At 39.0% G+C, this 16968-nt stretch overlaps 2 protein-coding genes across 2 annotated transcripts; both read right to left on the minus strand.

The window, feature by feature from the left end:
- Nucleotides 1–1739: 1739 nt before the first annotated feature.
- LOC131658751 (uncharacterized) lies at nucleotides 1740–4373 on the minus strand. Its single transcript, XM_058928012.1, has one exon. It carries the CDS (start codon nucleotides 4371–4373, stop codon nucleotides 1740–1742), a length of 2634 nt encoding a protein of 877 aa, XP_058783995.1.
- A 1116-nt stretch (nucleotides 4374–5489) lies between these two features.
- Nucleotides 5490–6626, minus strand: LOC131658752 (uncharacterized). The gene has a single exon (XM_058928013.1). The coding sequence runs from the start codon at nucleotides 6624–6626 to the stop codon at nucleotides 5490–5492; it is 1137 nt and encodes a 378-aa protein (XP_058783996.1).
- Between the last annotated feature and the right edge of the window lie 10342 nt (nucleotides 6627–16968).

The following is a 16968-nucleotide window of genomic DNA, read 5'->3' on the forward strand; positions in this document are numbered from 1 at the left end:
AAATTGATCAACGATTCGAGTGTTAAGATTGTGAATTAAGAACTTATATAAACATCATAATCCATCACACATTGAATCACCATCAATTTGATCATTATCACCAAGTGTTTGTGTTTTTGCTTCTTTCACTATTACTGCATTGCAAACGTCGTTCATCATATAAGAAGTTAATTGATTTTCAATAGAGCGACGTATTGATTCTATAGAGTATTCTCTTATCGTTTATCTCAAGCTGGTTAGTGGTTTTAACACATATACAATCGCTTCAATAGTGGTTCGAAATAGACGCGAGTCGATTCAGAATCACTTCCGCTTAAAGTTCAACTAATTCCGCAAAACTGTGAAAGATCTATTCACCCCCCCTCTAGATCCTTAGGCCAGCGTCTAACATCCAGGACTCTGTATGGAACAATGTTGTCTTCCTCGGTTAGGGAGGCCTCTCTTCGCTGTTCTCAGGCTCCTGCTGAGGATGAGTCGGAAGAGGATAGGGCTATTTTAACCCGGGCATACTTGATTCAATATATCAGAGTCTTGGGGAGTGATTGTGTGCCGACTGGCGAGGATACCTATCACTCCACTGTGGCCCAGCTTAAATTGAAGAATCCGGGGGTGGAGTTGGTGGTTGAAGGTACCGGGCCTTACCATCGTGTGGAGGGTGACCAGATTGTTTCTCCGGCTTTTGGAGTGGATCCCGTGACGCAGGAAGCCGAGGAGGTCCAAGGTGAGGAAGGTGTTTAAAGATTTTCTGTTTGTGTCTAAATGTGGGGCCCGCGCGCCCGTATTTTGAAATGTTGTTTTTCTAGGGGGGTATGCCCCCATTTTGATCTTGTACGCACATTAACCAGCTCGGCCTAGATGGCCGTAGTTGGGCACATTATCGGGTTTTTTGTCCATTTTTATTTAATGTACTTAGCTTTTAACGCTTATGTTTTGTTTTCTTTGGAACTTGTGCGCATGCGTTTTTTCGGAAAATGCGTTATTGGTTCCCAACGCATTTTCTTTTTAAGGCTTTGTTTGCTTCCCGATATTGCTGTTGCCTTTCTTCCTGTATAAAAGGAGGTCTTATGGACCTCTCTTTCTTCATTTCTCGCAGGGATGGGTGGAGCTAACAAGAAGAAGGTATCCTCAAGCTCGTGTTCCCGTGGAGTGAAAAATGTGAAGGAGAAGAAGCAGGCTTCGACCGATTCTGCTTCTTGTTCCCATGGCTCTCTTAGTTCAGATGCTCGTGCTCGGGCGACTAGAGTGAGAATCGTGGTTTACGCTAATGGTTCTGAGACCGAGTGGGATGAAGATTGTTATTAGTATATTCACTCGGAGGAATTTTCCAATCGGGAGGAGTGAAGCGTTTTCTTTTCAATTAGTGTTTGTTTTGTAATTTTCATGAATGATGAATAAAAAATACCGTTGCTGGTCTTTTGTGTGTTTATTTAGCATTTTATGAAGATTTGCTCGACTTATAATTTACTGATCGCCCAGTGTGTGGAACCGTGGTCGATTGCCCGGGACATGTGCCTGGCGTTGGGTGAGTCTCAGATTTCGTTGTGCTGAGCTCCGGGGCTCATGGCGTGAACGGTCCCCTCGCGAGCGGGGTGTTCTACCTTCGTGGTACATGATTATGACAGGGATGCTCGGTATTCGGCCCCCCGAAGGACAAGGCGTCTTCTCGATTAATAGAGCAGGCTTCTGTCGTTTTGTTACATTTATAGGTGCTCGGCGTGTACCAGGCCGCACCTGTGGTCTTAACTGTAGTATTGTTTAAGTTTTTCAGCGTTCCAAGGTAGAGCGAGTTCTTCTCCTTGCAAATTATCTAGATAGTAGGCCCCGTTTTCTGTCCTTGCTCGGATGCGATAAGGGCCTTCCCAATTCGCGGCCAGTTTGCCTTCTTTGGAATCTTTGTGGTTTCTTTTTAGCACCAAGCTGTCTAATTTAAATTCTCGTTTAATAACCTTCGCGTCATGTCTTAGGGCAATTTTTTGCTTGAGTAAAGCTTCGCGTAGAGCGACCCCGATGCGAATTTCCTCGACCAGGTCGAGTTCTTCCCTAATCGCCTCGATGTTGCCCTCTATCTCGAGTGGCTTTTTGATGCGTCTCGATGGCACATGTATTTCGACGGGGATCACGGCCTCCATTCCGTACGTCAGTCGGAAGGGGGTTTCCCCGGTGGTGGAGTGTGGGGTGGTGCGATAGGCCCAAAGAATGCTGTGCAGCTCTTCTACCCATCCCTTTTTTATCTCGTCTAGTCTTCTTTTGAGGCCCCTCAAGATTACTCTATTAGCGGCCTCTTCTTGCCCGTTCGTTTGTGGGTGTTCGACCGACGCGAAATGTTGCTTTGTTCCCAATTTTGTGATGAACTCTTGGAAGCATCCGTCTGTGAACTGGGTGCCGTTGTCAGTGATGATGGCCAAGGGTAGCCTGAATCGGGCGAGGATGTTTCTTTCGTAGAAGCGGAGTACGTTCAAGGATGTGATTTTGGCCAATGGCTCGGCCTCGATCCACATGGTGAAATAGTCGACCGCAACTATTAGGTACTTGTTTTGATTGCTTCCGGTCACGAATGGACCGAGGAGATCGATCCCCCACCATGCGAACGACCAGGGAGATGATAAGGACTTAAGTTCGTTGGGGGGTGCGAGGTGCATGTCCCCGAAACGTTGGCATTTGTCGCATTTCTTCACGTATTCTTTGGCATCGTCTTGCATCGTTGGCCAATAGTAGCCTGCTCGGAGGGCTTTTTGAGCGAGTGATCTTCCCCCTAGATGTTGGGAGTTGATTCCTTCGTGTATCTCTTGGAGTATGTGGGGAACTGTGCCCTCGTCTATACATTTGAGGAGAGGTATGGAAAATCCTCGTCGGTAGAGGCAATTTTCGACTAAGGCGTACGAGCAGGCTCTCCTTCGGATGGTGGAGGCCTCTTTTGGATCAGTGGGCAAAATGTCATTTGTTAGGTAATTGTATACGGGGGTCATCCAACCGGACGTGTCCCCAATTGCGCTTACGAGTGATAGTGAGGATGGGGTCTCGGTACTGGGTTTTGGCAATATCTCATGGATTACGGATTTGTTACCTCCCTTCTTTCTTATGCTCGCCAGTTTTGATAGGACGTCTGCCCGAGTGTTGTGTTCCCTTGGGATGTGTTTTACTTTGGCACTCCTGAATCGGGCCAGTCTTTCTTTCATGAGGGCCAAGTATTCCGCGAGGGTTTCGCTTTTGACCTGATACTCGCCCGAGATGTGGGATGCGACTAGTTGAGAGTCGGTGAATACCTCAATGTCTTCGGCTTCTAAGTCATTTGCGAGGCGCAGCCCGGCTAGCAGGGCCTCATATTCTACTTGGTTGTTGGATGTTGGGAATGATAGTGAAAGGGATACCTCTATGAGGGTTCCTTCTCCATTCTCAAGAATGATCCCCGCTCCGCTGCCGTTTGAGCTTGAAGCACCGTCTACGTATAAGGTCCATCTTCGGACATTGTTGTTTGTTGTTTCGGGGAAGGCCATTTCGGCTACAAAATCTGCCAAGACTTGTGCTTTAAGGGCTTTTCTTCCTTCATATTTGATGTCGAACTCCGCCAGTTCCAACGACCACCAGAGCATTCTCCCGGCCATGTCGGGGAGTGCAAGTAATTGTTTCACGGGTTGCTCAGTTCGCACGACTATGGTATGTGCTAGGAAATAGTGTCTGAGTCTTTGGGCTGCGGTTATTAACGCGAGTCCGACCTTTTCGATCTGTTGATATCTGACCTCGGGGCCCTGAAGTGCTTTGCTGGTGAAGTAAATGGGCTTTTGGCCTTCCGGGATTTCTCGTCTCAAGGCCGCGCTGACGGCCTCAGTGGATACGGCGAGATAGAGGTACAAGATTTCTCCAGCTTCCGGCCTAGATAAAACCGGCGGGCTGGATAGGGCCCGCTTGAGGTGGGAGAGGGCGCGTTCGCACTCTTCCGTCCATTCGAATGCGGTCTCTTTGTGCAGGAGTTTGAATAGTGGCAGGGCGTGCTGCGCGGATTTGACCACGAACCTGGATAGTGACGTGAGCATGCCGTTCAAGGTTTGGATTGACTTCTTCAAATTTGGAGTGGGAAAATCCGAGAAAGCCTTGCATTTATCCCGGTTGGCTTCGATTCCTCTTTCTGTTAAGTAAAATCCGAGGAATTTTCCTGCACAGACGCCGAATGTGCATTTTTCCGGATTGAATCTCATTTTACACTTTCGGGCTTGCTCGAAAACCTTTTTAAGGTGAGTGGCGTGATCGGTTTCCCTTTGGGATTTGACGATCATATCGTCCATATAGACTTTGAGCATATCGCCTATCTCCGCTCGGAATACTTTGTTCATCATGCGCTGGTATGTCGCACCAGCGTTCTTCAGACCGAAGGGCATTACGTTGTAGTAATAATTGCCCGATTCGGTCATGAAGACCGTGTATTTCTTGTCAGTTTTAGCCATGGGTATTTGATTATACCCGGAATACGCGTCCATAAATGAAAGTAGTTTAAAACCGGCGGAATTATCGACTAGTTTATCTATGTTAGGGAGAGGATAAGTGTCTTTTGGGTAAGCCCTATTAAGATCGGTGTAGTCAGTGCACATGCGCCATTTTCCATTTGATTTTTTAACAAGTACAACATTGGAGAGCCAAGTAGTGTACTTGGCCTCAGATATAAATTTGGCCTCTAGGAGGTCTTTTACAGCTAGTTCGGCCGCAACCGTTTTTTCTGGTGACTGTTTTCTTTTCCTCTGAGCGACGGCCTTGCAGGCAGGGTCGATGGTCAAGTGATGGCAATCCACTTCTGGGTCGAGTCCGGGCATCTCTGCGGCGCTCCAAGCGAATAGGTCGGCGTTTTCACGTAGGCAAGCTTTGAGTTGTCTTTTGGCCAGGTCTAGCAAGTCTAATGCGATCTTGACTCCCCTGGTCGGATCTTCTCCGAGGGCCATGAGTTCGAAGTCTCCGTCAAGGATCGGCCGGAGGATCCCTTCTAATGCGCTTGAGTTGATGTTCTACTCAGGTTCTCCCCAAAAAGGACTGTCGAGGTCGACAGTGTCGATGCGGGGCATCGATTTGTTGGTTTCTGAGGTAGCGCTGGTTGCTGTCTTCTCTTGGGCTGGTGTCTTTATCGCGCTCAGGCCCTTGGCGGAGGCTTCGAAACATCTCCTGGCCGCTTCGATGTCGCCGTTGAGTGTTGCTACTTGTCCTTTGGTCGTATAATATTTCAGCTTGAGGTGTACGGTTGAGGGGACCGCGATTAGTTCGGCCAAAGTGGGACGTCCGAGGATGCACTGGTATATTAATGGGCAGTCGATGACCAGAAATTGGACTTTCACTGCCCTTGTGGCCTCTGCCGATCCGATCGAAACTATGAGTTCCACGAACCCCCATGGCTTGGTTACCGTGCCATTGAATCCTTGTAAATCCGACCCCACGTATGGGGTAAGGTGATTGTCGTTCAGCTGCAATGTTTTGAATAGTTGGAAGTACATGATGTCCAGTGAACTTCCCTAGTCGACCAATATGCGTCGTACGTCAAAATTAGCCATCCGGGCTCGGATGAGGAGTGGGATGGTCGCGTTAGGTGCTCCTCCGGGCAACTCTTCTTTGTAAAAAGATATTGAGGAAGAACTGCCTTTGGCATGGTCGAAGGTTGAGGCTACGCTCGCGCTGGCCGAGATTAGCTCGTTGAACTTGCGTTTTACGGATCCGACGGTGAGTTTGCTGAAAACCCCGCCGGATATAACCATTGCGGATGGGAACCTCTCCCTTGCGCTGTAGGAGGAATTGGTAGTTTCCGTGTTTGCCCAATCAGGGAGATAAAAATCTTCCGGCCTAGTAACACTCATGGCCACTTGCATGGCGGGTGTATCTTCCGCCGGCTTTTCCTCGGTGACTGGTTTAGCTTCTCTAGCGGCCTCCTGCTTCTTCGCATATTGCTTTAGATGTCCCTCTCTGATTAATATCTCTATGGCATCTTTAAGGTGGATGCAATCCTCGTTGTTGTACCCGTGGCCTTTGTGGAATCGACAGAATTTCGATTTATCCACGTTTGGCCGGGCGGGCATGCTCTTCGGGAACCGGACCTTGCCCGTCTGAAACTCGGCTATTGCGCATTCGTTCAAGATGCGCTCACTCGAAGCGTTCAGCGGGGTGTACTCTCGGAATTTCCCCGCAGGGGTTTTGTAGTCCTTAGGGTCCCGAGTTTTATCATCCTTCTTTTTGTCAGTTCCCCGGTGAGACTCATCTTGGCGTGCATTTTTATTGCTCTCTTTGTGCCTGGAATTGCGAACGGCGTGGGCGGCTTCTTTCTCCTCATACTGTATGTAGGCTTGGGCTTTGAGGAAAAATTCGTCAAGAGTGGTCGGTGTTTCAATTCCGATGGCTTTAGCGAAATCCGAGCGTGGTCGGAGGCCGCGCTCGAGCAAGAATTTCTTCATATGGGCAATGGTGGATACCTGTACGGCTTCCTTGTTGAATCTTTCTATGTACGCCCGTAGGGACTCGTCCTTTCCTTGGATAATGGCTTCCCAAGAGGCTTCTGATTTGGGGTGTCTTCGGGAGGCTGTGAAATGTCTGGAAAAAAGTTTTCCGAGCACCCTCCATGATGTGATAGACTCGTCGGGCAAACTTTTATACCAGGTCATGGCTCCTTTTCGCAGGGTGGTGTTGCACCCCAAAATTTGCCCATCTGATTCTATTTCTAATTGGCTTAAGTTTTAGATTCATACGCATCTTTCCATTAGGTCATTATACACATCGTGCAACATTTGTCAATAACTTTAACTTGGGATCAAGGATCTTGAAAATTAGGGCTCCTATTTTATTCAAGCTCGATTCATCTTATTTATGGTTTGAAATATGAGCATTATAAATTCTTTCTCCTCCAGTTACAAGAGTTATGCTTCATCCAAAATCATCGAGGCTAAGGATTAGGGTTCATTTTCCTACCAAGGTCGCTTAAGGGCTTCTCGCTACTTGCTCCATGCTTTTCAAAAGATTTAAAGATATCGTTCTTATGGTGGTGTCTTGGTTAAAGCTTGCTCTAAGACGTTTTATGTGAAGGATTAAGATTATCTTTACTATTCATTTGTGGGGATTATTTCAAGAGAAAAATAGTTTGCATTTGAGCATGAAGTAAAGGTAAAGCATATTGGAAAAATATCAAAATGGCATTCAGGATTATATTCATAATTCCAAGCTTTCATTCAATTTGTCAAATGCTCGTCATCTTTCCAAGCTATCCATACAAGATCCAATTACATCAAAGCCATGTTCATTACCAAAATAAAACTACAAAAGAACCTCACAAATAGTTCTAATACTTTGTTCATCTTACAAACCATTACCAATATCCATTTTTATACACTTCTGGAACATGGAACAAGAAAAGAAAAAGAGACATCATAAACTTATTGCTAAGTCTAAAATCTCTAAGTTCCTAAGTTCCATTGAGCAAGCTTTAAACTTCCAATGTCTTTGAATTGTGCTTGGCCTTCATTAGGTGTTAAGAAGCTCATCAAATATCCACCATCATTCTGCAGCCACTCAAAAGGAAACATAAAAAAGTGTCTTTTGTTTTTAGTCTTTTTACTTGATTTGTAATTCAATTTCTCCCATAAAAAATCAATATAAAAATAATAGTTTCTTTAACTCAATTTTGTACTATATTTTTGACTTGTTATTTCATGCTTGTGTGTAATTTTGTATAATTGCTTACTTGTGATTTTTACTTGTAATTTCACTTGTATGTTCCCATAGATTTAGGGCTTATAATCTTCACATGGCACTTAGGCTAGTCTTTCTCCTTTAAACTCCTAACACTTTAGGTAGAAACCATGATAACATTAGGATCTAGAAATTCCCATGATAACATTAGGTAGTTAATTCATATTAGGCTAGTTTCCCATTTCTTTTCCTTTTCAACTTTAAAACACTTAACCAATACTTGATTTAATTTCCCTTAAAAGATACAAAGAAAATACCTAAAAAATGCTTAATAAAGGTCAGACTAATAAAAAGGGAATGGAAACTCTCGTCCCTCTTGTTTAAGGGGATCACTTGAGTGGAAGTTCCCAATCTTAAAAAACACCAACAAGAGTAATTCGAATCTCCCTTGTTTAAGGGGTACACCTGAAACGCTCGACAAACCTCTCTTCTCTATCTTGCCTTCAGGGCATTCTTTCTCCTAATCTGACACGTTATTTCCGCTCCATTCCTAGCTTAAGACTCCAGAGGTCGAGCAGCGGAGTGCGAATGTAACTATTCAACTAAAAAACACAAAAACAAACAAAACTAAAGAGCCGAACTACGGCGCTCTGATTCCTGAAAAGGATACGTAGGCATAAGGTCGCGGGGCCTAAGCGAGCACAACTATTTATAAACCTTTTTTTCCCGTACTTCTTTTTTTTTCTTTTGCATGCATTCCCTTAGTAATTAAGCTATAGATTTATACACCCTTTAGGTAGCAACAAACATAGGTGGATACCATCGAGTACGATGGACGTGAGGGGTGCTAGTACCTTCCCCTTGCGTAACCGACTCCCGTACCCTATCTCTGGTCGAAAGACCTTGTTCTTATTCTTTTCCAGGTTTTCTGATATTCCTTTCCCTCGATGGGATAAATATATTAGTGGCGACTCTGTTCATTTTCGCGAGCGTGCGACAGGTGGTAGGGAACAAACGACATTTGATGGCACCGGGCACTCCTCTGTAGTCGAGAAGGGCGTCGATGTTCTCAATATGCTCTTCCGGATCGGTGGTCCCGTCGTAGGTCCCCAGCGGAGGGGGTTTTTCGAGACCGGTTGGTAGGGGAGCCTCTAAGATTGCCTGGGATAGAGGACCATGGCGCTCCTCTTCGTCGTCGCTGGCGGACGGAGAAAAAGATCGGCTCTGGCTACGCCTGCGTCGCCTCTGGTTGTCGTCGTGCTTGGCCAGGGGTGATCTAGATTTCCTTTTTGGCCGAGGGGACTGTGAACGGTGTCGGGAACGCATCAACCCTTTCTTGGAAGAGGGATTCTCCTTCTCCCTGGGAGAAGGGGAACGTGGGCGTTTCTTGGTGACCACTTCGCGTCGAGAACGAGTTTTGTGATCGGGGGGAGTTCTTGAGCGACGCTTCTGCTCGAGGGCTCCGATTTGGTCACTTTGTCGTTGTAAGAGCGCATTGGTCTAGGCAAGGGCAGCTAAAACAACGTTTATGGTCTGGTCTTAAGGAGGCTGTCCTTTGGAGAGGAAGGGGTTGCCCAGACTTTCTTCGTGGTTGTCCTTCTCACTTGTATCTTCGAAACGATGAGATTGATTATCTTGGAGATCTTTAGGGGAAGGGGACGCTGTGACACCGTCTCGAGGAACGGTGTTTCTGGAAGGAGGAACGATGGAGATGTCGTTTTTCTTGAGTATTGCAGCGTCTAATGAAGAGGGATCTTCGTTATTACTGCCCATGAGTAATGATTTGATTAAAGCTTTGGTTCTTGGGTCTTGCAAAAAGGCAAGAATGGATCAAGAAGATGCAAGAAAAGGACTGGGGGAGCTAGATTTCCCACAGACGGCGCCACTGATCTTACCGAGCAGATCAGATGGCCAGCAACAATGAAGGCTTGAAGTTCGGGATGATGAATATGGGAAAAAAGGGTTGTACCTGCAAGGCACTCCGATGCCAAAGTAAGTAGGTATTCCACAAGGTACAACAAAGTAATAGGTTTTTTTGGGGTAAGAAAAGATTACTTTGCCCTCTGTATGTAGAGGGCTATTTATAGGATGTTTTTGAGCGGATTAGACTCCTCCTTCTGGGGCAGATATTTAGGAGATGCGTGGACTGGTTGTTTGTCGAGCACGAGGTGTCCTCGTGGTCGATCGCTTGGCAAGTTTGCCCGGTCTGGTCGGACGGAAACAGCCATATGTGATCCGACGCGTATTGGGCCGAAGGCGGGAATGGCCCAATTGATTAAATTGGGCCGGTCCAGAATAGTTACAAATTAGAAGGTTATTCATGGTTAGAGGTGTCAATTTAAGAGGCCAATTAATTTGGGCCCTAGCCCTTATAATAAGAGGGCCTAAAATAATTTTAAAATAGTAAGCCCTCAAATACAAAGGGCCCAATGTTAGAAGGCTCCAAAATTTTAAAGAGGGCTATAAGGCCCAAAATAAAATAAAAAACTCAATTCAAAAAAAAAAATAAAATCAAAAAATCAAAAAAATAAATAACTTTTAAATAAAAATTTTTAAAAATATGTTTAAAATTTCAGAAAACAAACAACTTGTTAAATTAGTTTTTTTAAAAAAAATTTGACAAAAATAAATTAAAAATTCTGTTAAAAAATTCCAAAAATAAAAAAAAAGTTTTTCCAACAAAAAAATTTCAAAAATAAAAAATATATTTGAGTATATAATAAACAATATATATATATATATATATTGAGAAGGACTTTATATTTTTCTAAAAGAAAAATAACTCAATGCTCATAAACAAGATTTTCCTTTTTATAGATTCCTTTTGTTTCTACTTTCTTTTAGAAAAGTATGATAATATATATATATATATATATATATATATATATATATATATATATATATATATATATATATATATATATTGAGAAGGACTTTATATTTTTCTAATAGAAAAATAACTCAATGCTCATAAACAAGATTTTCCTTTTTATAGATTCCTTTTGTTTCTACTTTCTTTTAGAAAAGTATGATAACTCTTAATCTTTATTAGTCAACTATTCCTTTCGTTTCCAATTGATCTATGTATAAATAACATGGATCAGCTCAAACATAATTACTTCACAGCTTTTACTTCAGCAAACATATGTTAAACTCAAATGATCTAAAATAGGGTCAAACTCATTATTCAAAAACAATTTCCAAAGGGTTGGAACTGAGTAACTCGTTTCTTCCAAGCCTGAATGACTTTCTTCTTTCTAACGAAATCACTCCTTTTATCTTTGGGATTGAAAACTCGATTATTGAAAACTCGAAATCAAATGAGATGAAAAATGAAAGTTCGATGGAGGCGCAATAGGTTGACGGTGACGGTAGCGGTGAAGATGAAGCTTTGCTGAACCAAAAAGAGTCTTCGTATCGTGCTACAGAAAATGAGCTTTTGTGAGTTTTTGGAATAAAACAAAGCCCTTTCAATAGGGTAAAAAAAATGCATTATGGAAAGGGCCTAAAATTTTAGGGCCCAAAATAAATCTCAATAATTAGGGGCTCAATATAATAGGGTTTTAATAGAGTCAAATCATCAGGGCTTTTAATTATAGGTATTTGACAACTCTATTCATGGTTAAGCCAACACAAACCATTTCTCAAGTGATATTTATCACTAGGGGTTATTTATCATAAATGAGTGATAAGAACAAAAAAATAAATCAGAATAGCAATTCAATAATAGATCATTTTTATTAGATTGGAATTGGGCACTTAATAAAGAAAGAGAAATTTTTAAAACTCAATCGTGTCCTGAAACAAAATTTCAAATGAGTGGTATAGGGCCCGTTTGTTTCAGTTTTAAAAACTGATTTTTTTTTTGTATTTTTGAAAATATATTTTTCAAAACCGTTTTTCAAAATACTACCAGTTTTTTATATTCGTTTTTTCTAAAATTAAACACTAATTTTGACATCCTATAACCAAGGACGGATCTAGGCATTATATATTGGTGTGACTAAACTTTGATGTTGAGTTTTCGATGCTTCAAAATTAGTCGAATAGTAGTTTTGTCTCTAAAAAGTACCAGGAAAATTTCTTCATTCTATAAAGAGAACAATAAAACCAATTGATTATAAAGAAAACAATTTATGAAAATTAAGAAAATTGATATTTTTAATATATTGAAATTTTATGGTGCAACTCAAAAAGGAGGGAATGAGAGAAATTTGGCATAATTATAAGAGGGATCCTTTAAATTATTTTATTGTAACAAGTTGGTCCCTTAAGTTTTATTTGTAACAACTTGATCCTTTAAGTTAACAAATGTGTGCACAATTATCCTTTTTTTAATCAGTTTTTCAATCTTTGATTAAACTAATCATCCAAAATACATAAAGCTGCAAATAAAAAATATCTAATTAGCATTCTAAATACATAAAGTAGCATCCAAAAAACATAAAGTCAGATACTAATTCAACCAAAAAAAACTTAAAAGACCAAGTTGTTACAAAAAAAATTAATGGACCAACCTGTTACAATAAAATAACTTAAAGGACTCCTGGTATATCTCATGTCTGTATAATAAAATCTACCGTTGGATTAAAAGCTATTATCATATAGATCACGCTTATAAGATTTCACATTAATAAAGAATTATTTAATATGTTAAAGAGAATGATATTTAATTAATGTTAAATTTTATGATATATATATATATATATATATATATATATATATATATATATATATATATATGTATATATATATGAAAATATTGAAAATTTTGGTGTGGCTAGTCTATGAATCGATCCATCCCTGCCTATAACATAAATCTATATTATTGAAAATCAAAATTTAGTCAAAATCAGAATTTTTTCAAAAAATTGTATGTAAAAGATCCTAACAACGCACTTATATTGGGAGTCTAGGTGGCACTTAAAATTCAAAAATCAATACCATACTCGTAGGTTTCAATATAAAACATTTAAAACTCATCAATATTTTTAAAACAATGACTCATTAATCTAGCATTTTTTTCGGAGCTGATTTAGCAAATATTTAATAAAACATAATTAATATTATCTTTGTTCATTTAATTAAACCATTCACTAGTATTTTCTAATGGATTGATACAATGCAACTAGTATTTTATAAGGCTTGGGTCTGACCTACGATAAACTTGAAAGGTCTAAGCCTGGTCTCTGGCCTATAATAGGCTCTGTTTTTTTGACCTGACCTTTTTAAAAGTCTGGCCTGGCTTGAAAGCCTATTTAAAAGCCTATTTTTAATTATAATTTTCAATTAATCCATATTATTTAAAAAAACCTTATAAGTCGTCCTATATATGCATATATAAGTCGACCTATTTAGCATTTGTTCTAATATATGCATATATCGGCTTGCCTATTTAGCCTTTTTTTCTAATATACATGCAAATATAGGCCGGTCTATTTAGCCTATTTTAATATACATGAAAATATAGCCCGACTTATAAGGCTTCATAGGCTTTTTTAATAGCCTAATCCTTGCCTATTTTATTAAATAGGCTTTTAAAAAAGCCTAAGCCTGGTCTTTTTGTTAAATAAGTCTGGCCTGGCCTGGCATTATATAGGCTAGGCCAAAGGCCCCTATAAGTCGGCCTGGCCTATTCCCACCCCTAAATGCAACCATAAATTATATTTAAATTTTTTTAGTTTTTTAAAATGATTATTAAAACTGTTATATTTGTAATTTATTATTTTTAAACTATTCTACTATTAGAGGTAGTGAGAAAGAATAAGTTATATGAGAATGTGAGAATGAATAAGGACCATTAGACTGAAAAAGGAATGGTTGAGATTAAATTGTGATCTTTAATAAATTATGTGTCATTAAGAGAAAAGAGAAATTATTAATCAAATTTTAAAAATTATAGAGTAAATTATACTCGCCACCCTTGATATCTTTGTAAATAATACTAACACCCCCTCTAGTTTATAACTAAACGCTAATATCCCTTATTTTGATCTAAAGTGGCAAACACTTCCCTTCCATTTAACATTGTTATCTCTCAGTTAGTTAACATAAGATAAATACAATGGAATCTTAATTGTTCTGTTTGCTCTCTAATTTGCAATACTCACGGTGTTACCCTTTTTTCTCTCTTTAAATCATATAAAAAAGCAACATTAAAGAAAGCGGAACCATTTGATGAAACAAGAATTATTATTCTAACTTGAACTTCAACAACTATGCTGTGTCTATGCATGTTAACAAATTTAAGTTTGAATTTGATCCGGAGTATGTTATCACATATAGAGAAAATGGATCAATCCAGTTACTACTAGACTACTAGTAGTTTACAACAGCAACTAAAACAACAAAAATAATCTTATTAATTTGTTTTAATTCAATGTAAAAAATAACTTTATTCCTATTATGTGTCTTTACCTTCACTTTCTTCTTCTATGTAATCTTCATTTTCTAATTTTTCATTAGTTTTTCACTCTCTTCTTCTTTGTAATCTTCAATTCTTTATTTTCTAGTTTTTTTTCACATAAGTGTTAGTTAAAATTGAACGATCTCATGTAGAGCATGACCATTACCAAAAGGAAAAATATAATTTTTTAAGCTTTATTTGCAAGTTTAGAGGGAAAGAAAAATATAATTCTAATGGCACTATTGTATTTTGAGCAAATAAAAACTTAATTATTGTTGAGAGGGTGAATGATAGAGGTTTAATTAACTGAGAACTAACGGTGTTAAATAGAGGGGAGGTGTGTGTCAATTTAAATAAAAATAAGGGAGGTTAGTGGTTAGTTACAAACTAGAGGGGATATTAGTTATATTTAAGAATACTTTAAGGGAGCTGTGTGTAATTTACCCAAAAATATATTTTGATCTCAACCATTAAATATAAATTCAATAATTATTATTATATTCTCACATTTTCATATAAATTATTCATTGTCATATTATATGTTCTCTCTACTATTAATAGTTTAAATAATACATTTTCAAAAATAAATAAATAAATGGTTAAATGGTATTTGGTAGCATGGCCCTCAAAGAGTGTTGATGATTAAATAAATAAATAAATAAATGGTTAAATGGTCACTAGAGTGTTATGATTATGGCAGTTTAAATTTATTTAATAAAAAATACTTAATTTTTAAAGATTTATAAATTAAGTAAAAATAATTAATGATATAGATAATTTATTAATAAGAGAAAAGAGGTCTGACGGTGTAAAATATTTTTTCACTGTCAATCAATCACCATCATGCATTCAATTAAAACATTTTTTTATTTAAAAAAATTTTTAATGCATGATACATTTATGACTCCCTATTGGATGACAGTGTAAAACTAATGCACTATCTCTCAAATAATAAATCATAAAAGCAGGTTTTTGATAACTTATTTTGTGCAACACTCTCTAACTCAATAAATTAAACATTTAATTTAATTAAAATTGACTTGTCATTTTTCTTAAATTCTTCCTCAATAATTTATCTATATTTGATAAAAAATAATTGTGCAACAAATCATATTTCATTATAAAAAATTGATAAAAAAATGCGAAGGAAATTGATAATAAATGTGAAGGTCGTATGATAAATTTTAAATATTTAATTAAGACCTGTGAATGATATCTAAAATTTATAAAAAATTTGAAATAAAATTTAAGATTTATAATAAATAATCATAAAGAACAAAGCTTGAGGGTTCATTATGAATTTCAAAAGATTATATAAAAGTATTATTTGTCATGAAAAATATAAAATAAAATTAATACATTAAATTTTTATAAAATATGAAAATGTATTAATTCGAGGCTCTATGAATTGCAAAAGATTATATTAAAAAATTCCTTTACCAATGAAAATATAAAATGAAATTAATATATTGAGTTGAACTGCTGGGCTATATCAATTAAATCCCAATAACTAAGCAAACACAATTTTTATTAGCTATTATTTATTTTAATTTTTAAATCATTTTTCTTATTTTGAGGTCTTCGCTTCTCAAAGATGTGGAGAAAGCTTCTCGCAATTTTATTTGGAGCGGTAACATCAACTCCAAACGGCTTGTTACAGTGGCTTGGCATAAGGTTTGTCAACCGAAATCTCATGGTGGTCTTGGCATTCGATCTCTTCCCGTTCTTAACAACGCTTATAATTTTAAACTATGTTGGGACTTTCTTCACAGTGATGAGGACTGGGCCATTCTTCTTAGAGCCAGAGTGTTACGCAAGTTTGGAATCATTCGGCATCATATATTCTCGTCTATTTGGTACAGTATCAAGTCTGAAGTGTTTGCTTTCTAGCACTACTTGGTCGTTGGGTAACGACAGCCGTATTAAATTTTGGAAGGACGCTTGGTGTGGCCCTCCTCTGTTAGATAAAACTCAGACTCATGTTCTTATTGCTAAAGACATTGATCCCAATATTTGTCGGCGAGTTACTGAACGGAGGAACTTGGAATATCCCTCCTTCTTGGTTAACGCTGTTTCCTTTCCTTGCGCAGAACATTTTGCAGGTACCTCTTATTATTTTTCTTCCGGATGTTTTGGTGTGGCCTTCCTCTTCAGACGGCATGCTCATGTTAAAGGACACATATCATTTTAAAGCTGCCCCTTCGGCCAAGCTCCCCTGGGCACCCACGGTTTGGAATCAGGACATTTCTCCCTCAAAATCCATCTTGGTCTGGCGCCTATTGTACGATAAAATCCCAACAAACGATGCTCTTCAACTCTGCGGATGTAAGCTCTGTTCCATGTGCAGTATCTGCAGGAAGCAATGTGAATCCACTCCTCACTTTTTTTCCAATGCCCTTACGCCGCCAAGCTTTGGAGTTGGCTTCACAATTGGCATAATTCAGCCCAAAGCATTACTTCGATTGATTCCGTTTGGACTCTATGCCAAAACAGCAGCTCCCCTCAAGGTTCTCTCATCATCTCAGATGCCATTGTTTATCTTATTTCTTTCATTTGGCAGGTTCTTAATAGTGCTAGACACAAGAACAACATCCCTTCTTTTAATTCAGTCGTCTCGTGCATATTGGCGCGTGTTACCTTGTCCGGAAATCTGTCAGTCTTGCGTGTGTCCTCCTCTATGTCAGATTTCTATTTACTCAAGTCTTCAAAGTTAATATCAATTACCCTCGTGCTCCCAAGGTTATTGAAGTTCTTTGGCATCCTCTGGTGATGGATTGGCTTAAATGCAATTGTGATGGTTCTTTTGATAGCATTTCTAGCGGTTGTGGCGGTATCTTTTGGAATTTGCTTGGTAACTTTATTCTTGCATTTGCTGATCCAACTTTGGATATGAATTCCTTACATGCGGAATTATC

Source organism: Vicia villosa, linkage group LG3, assembly GCF_029867415.1.
Source record: "Vicia villosa cultivar HV-30 ecotype Madison, WI linkage group LG3, Vvil1.0, whole genome shotgun sequence".
NCBI lineage: Eukaryota > Viridiplantae > Streptophyta > Magnoliopsida > Fabales > Fabaceae > Vicia > Vicia villosa.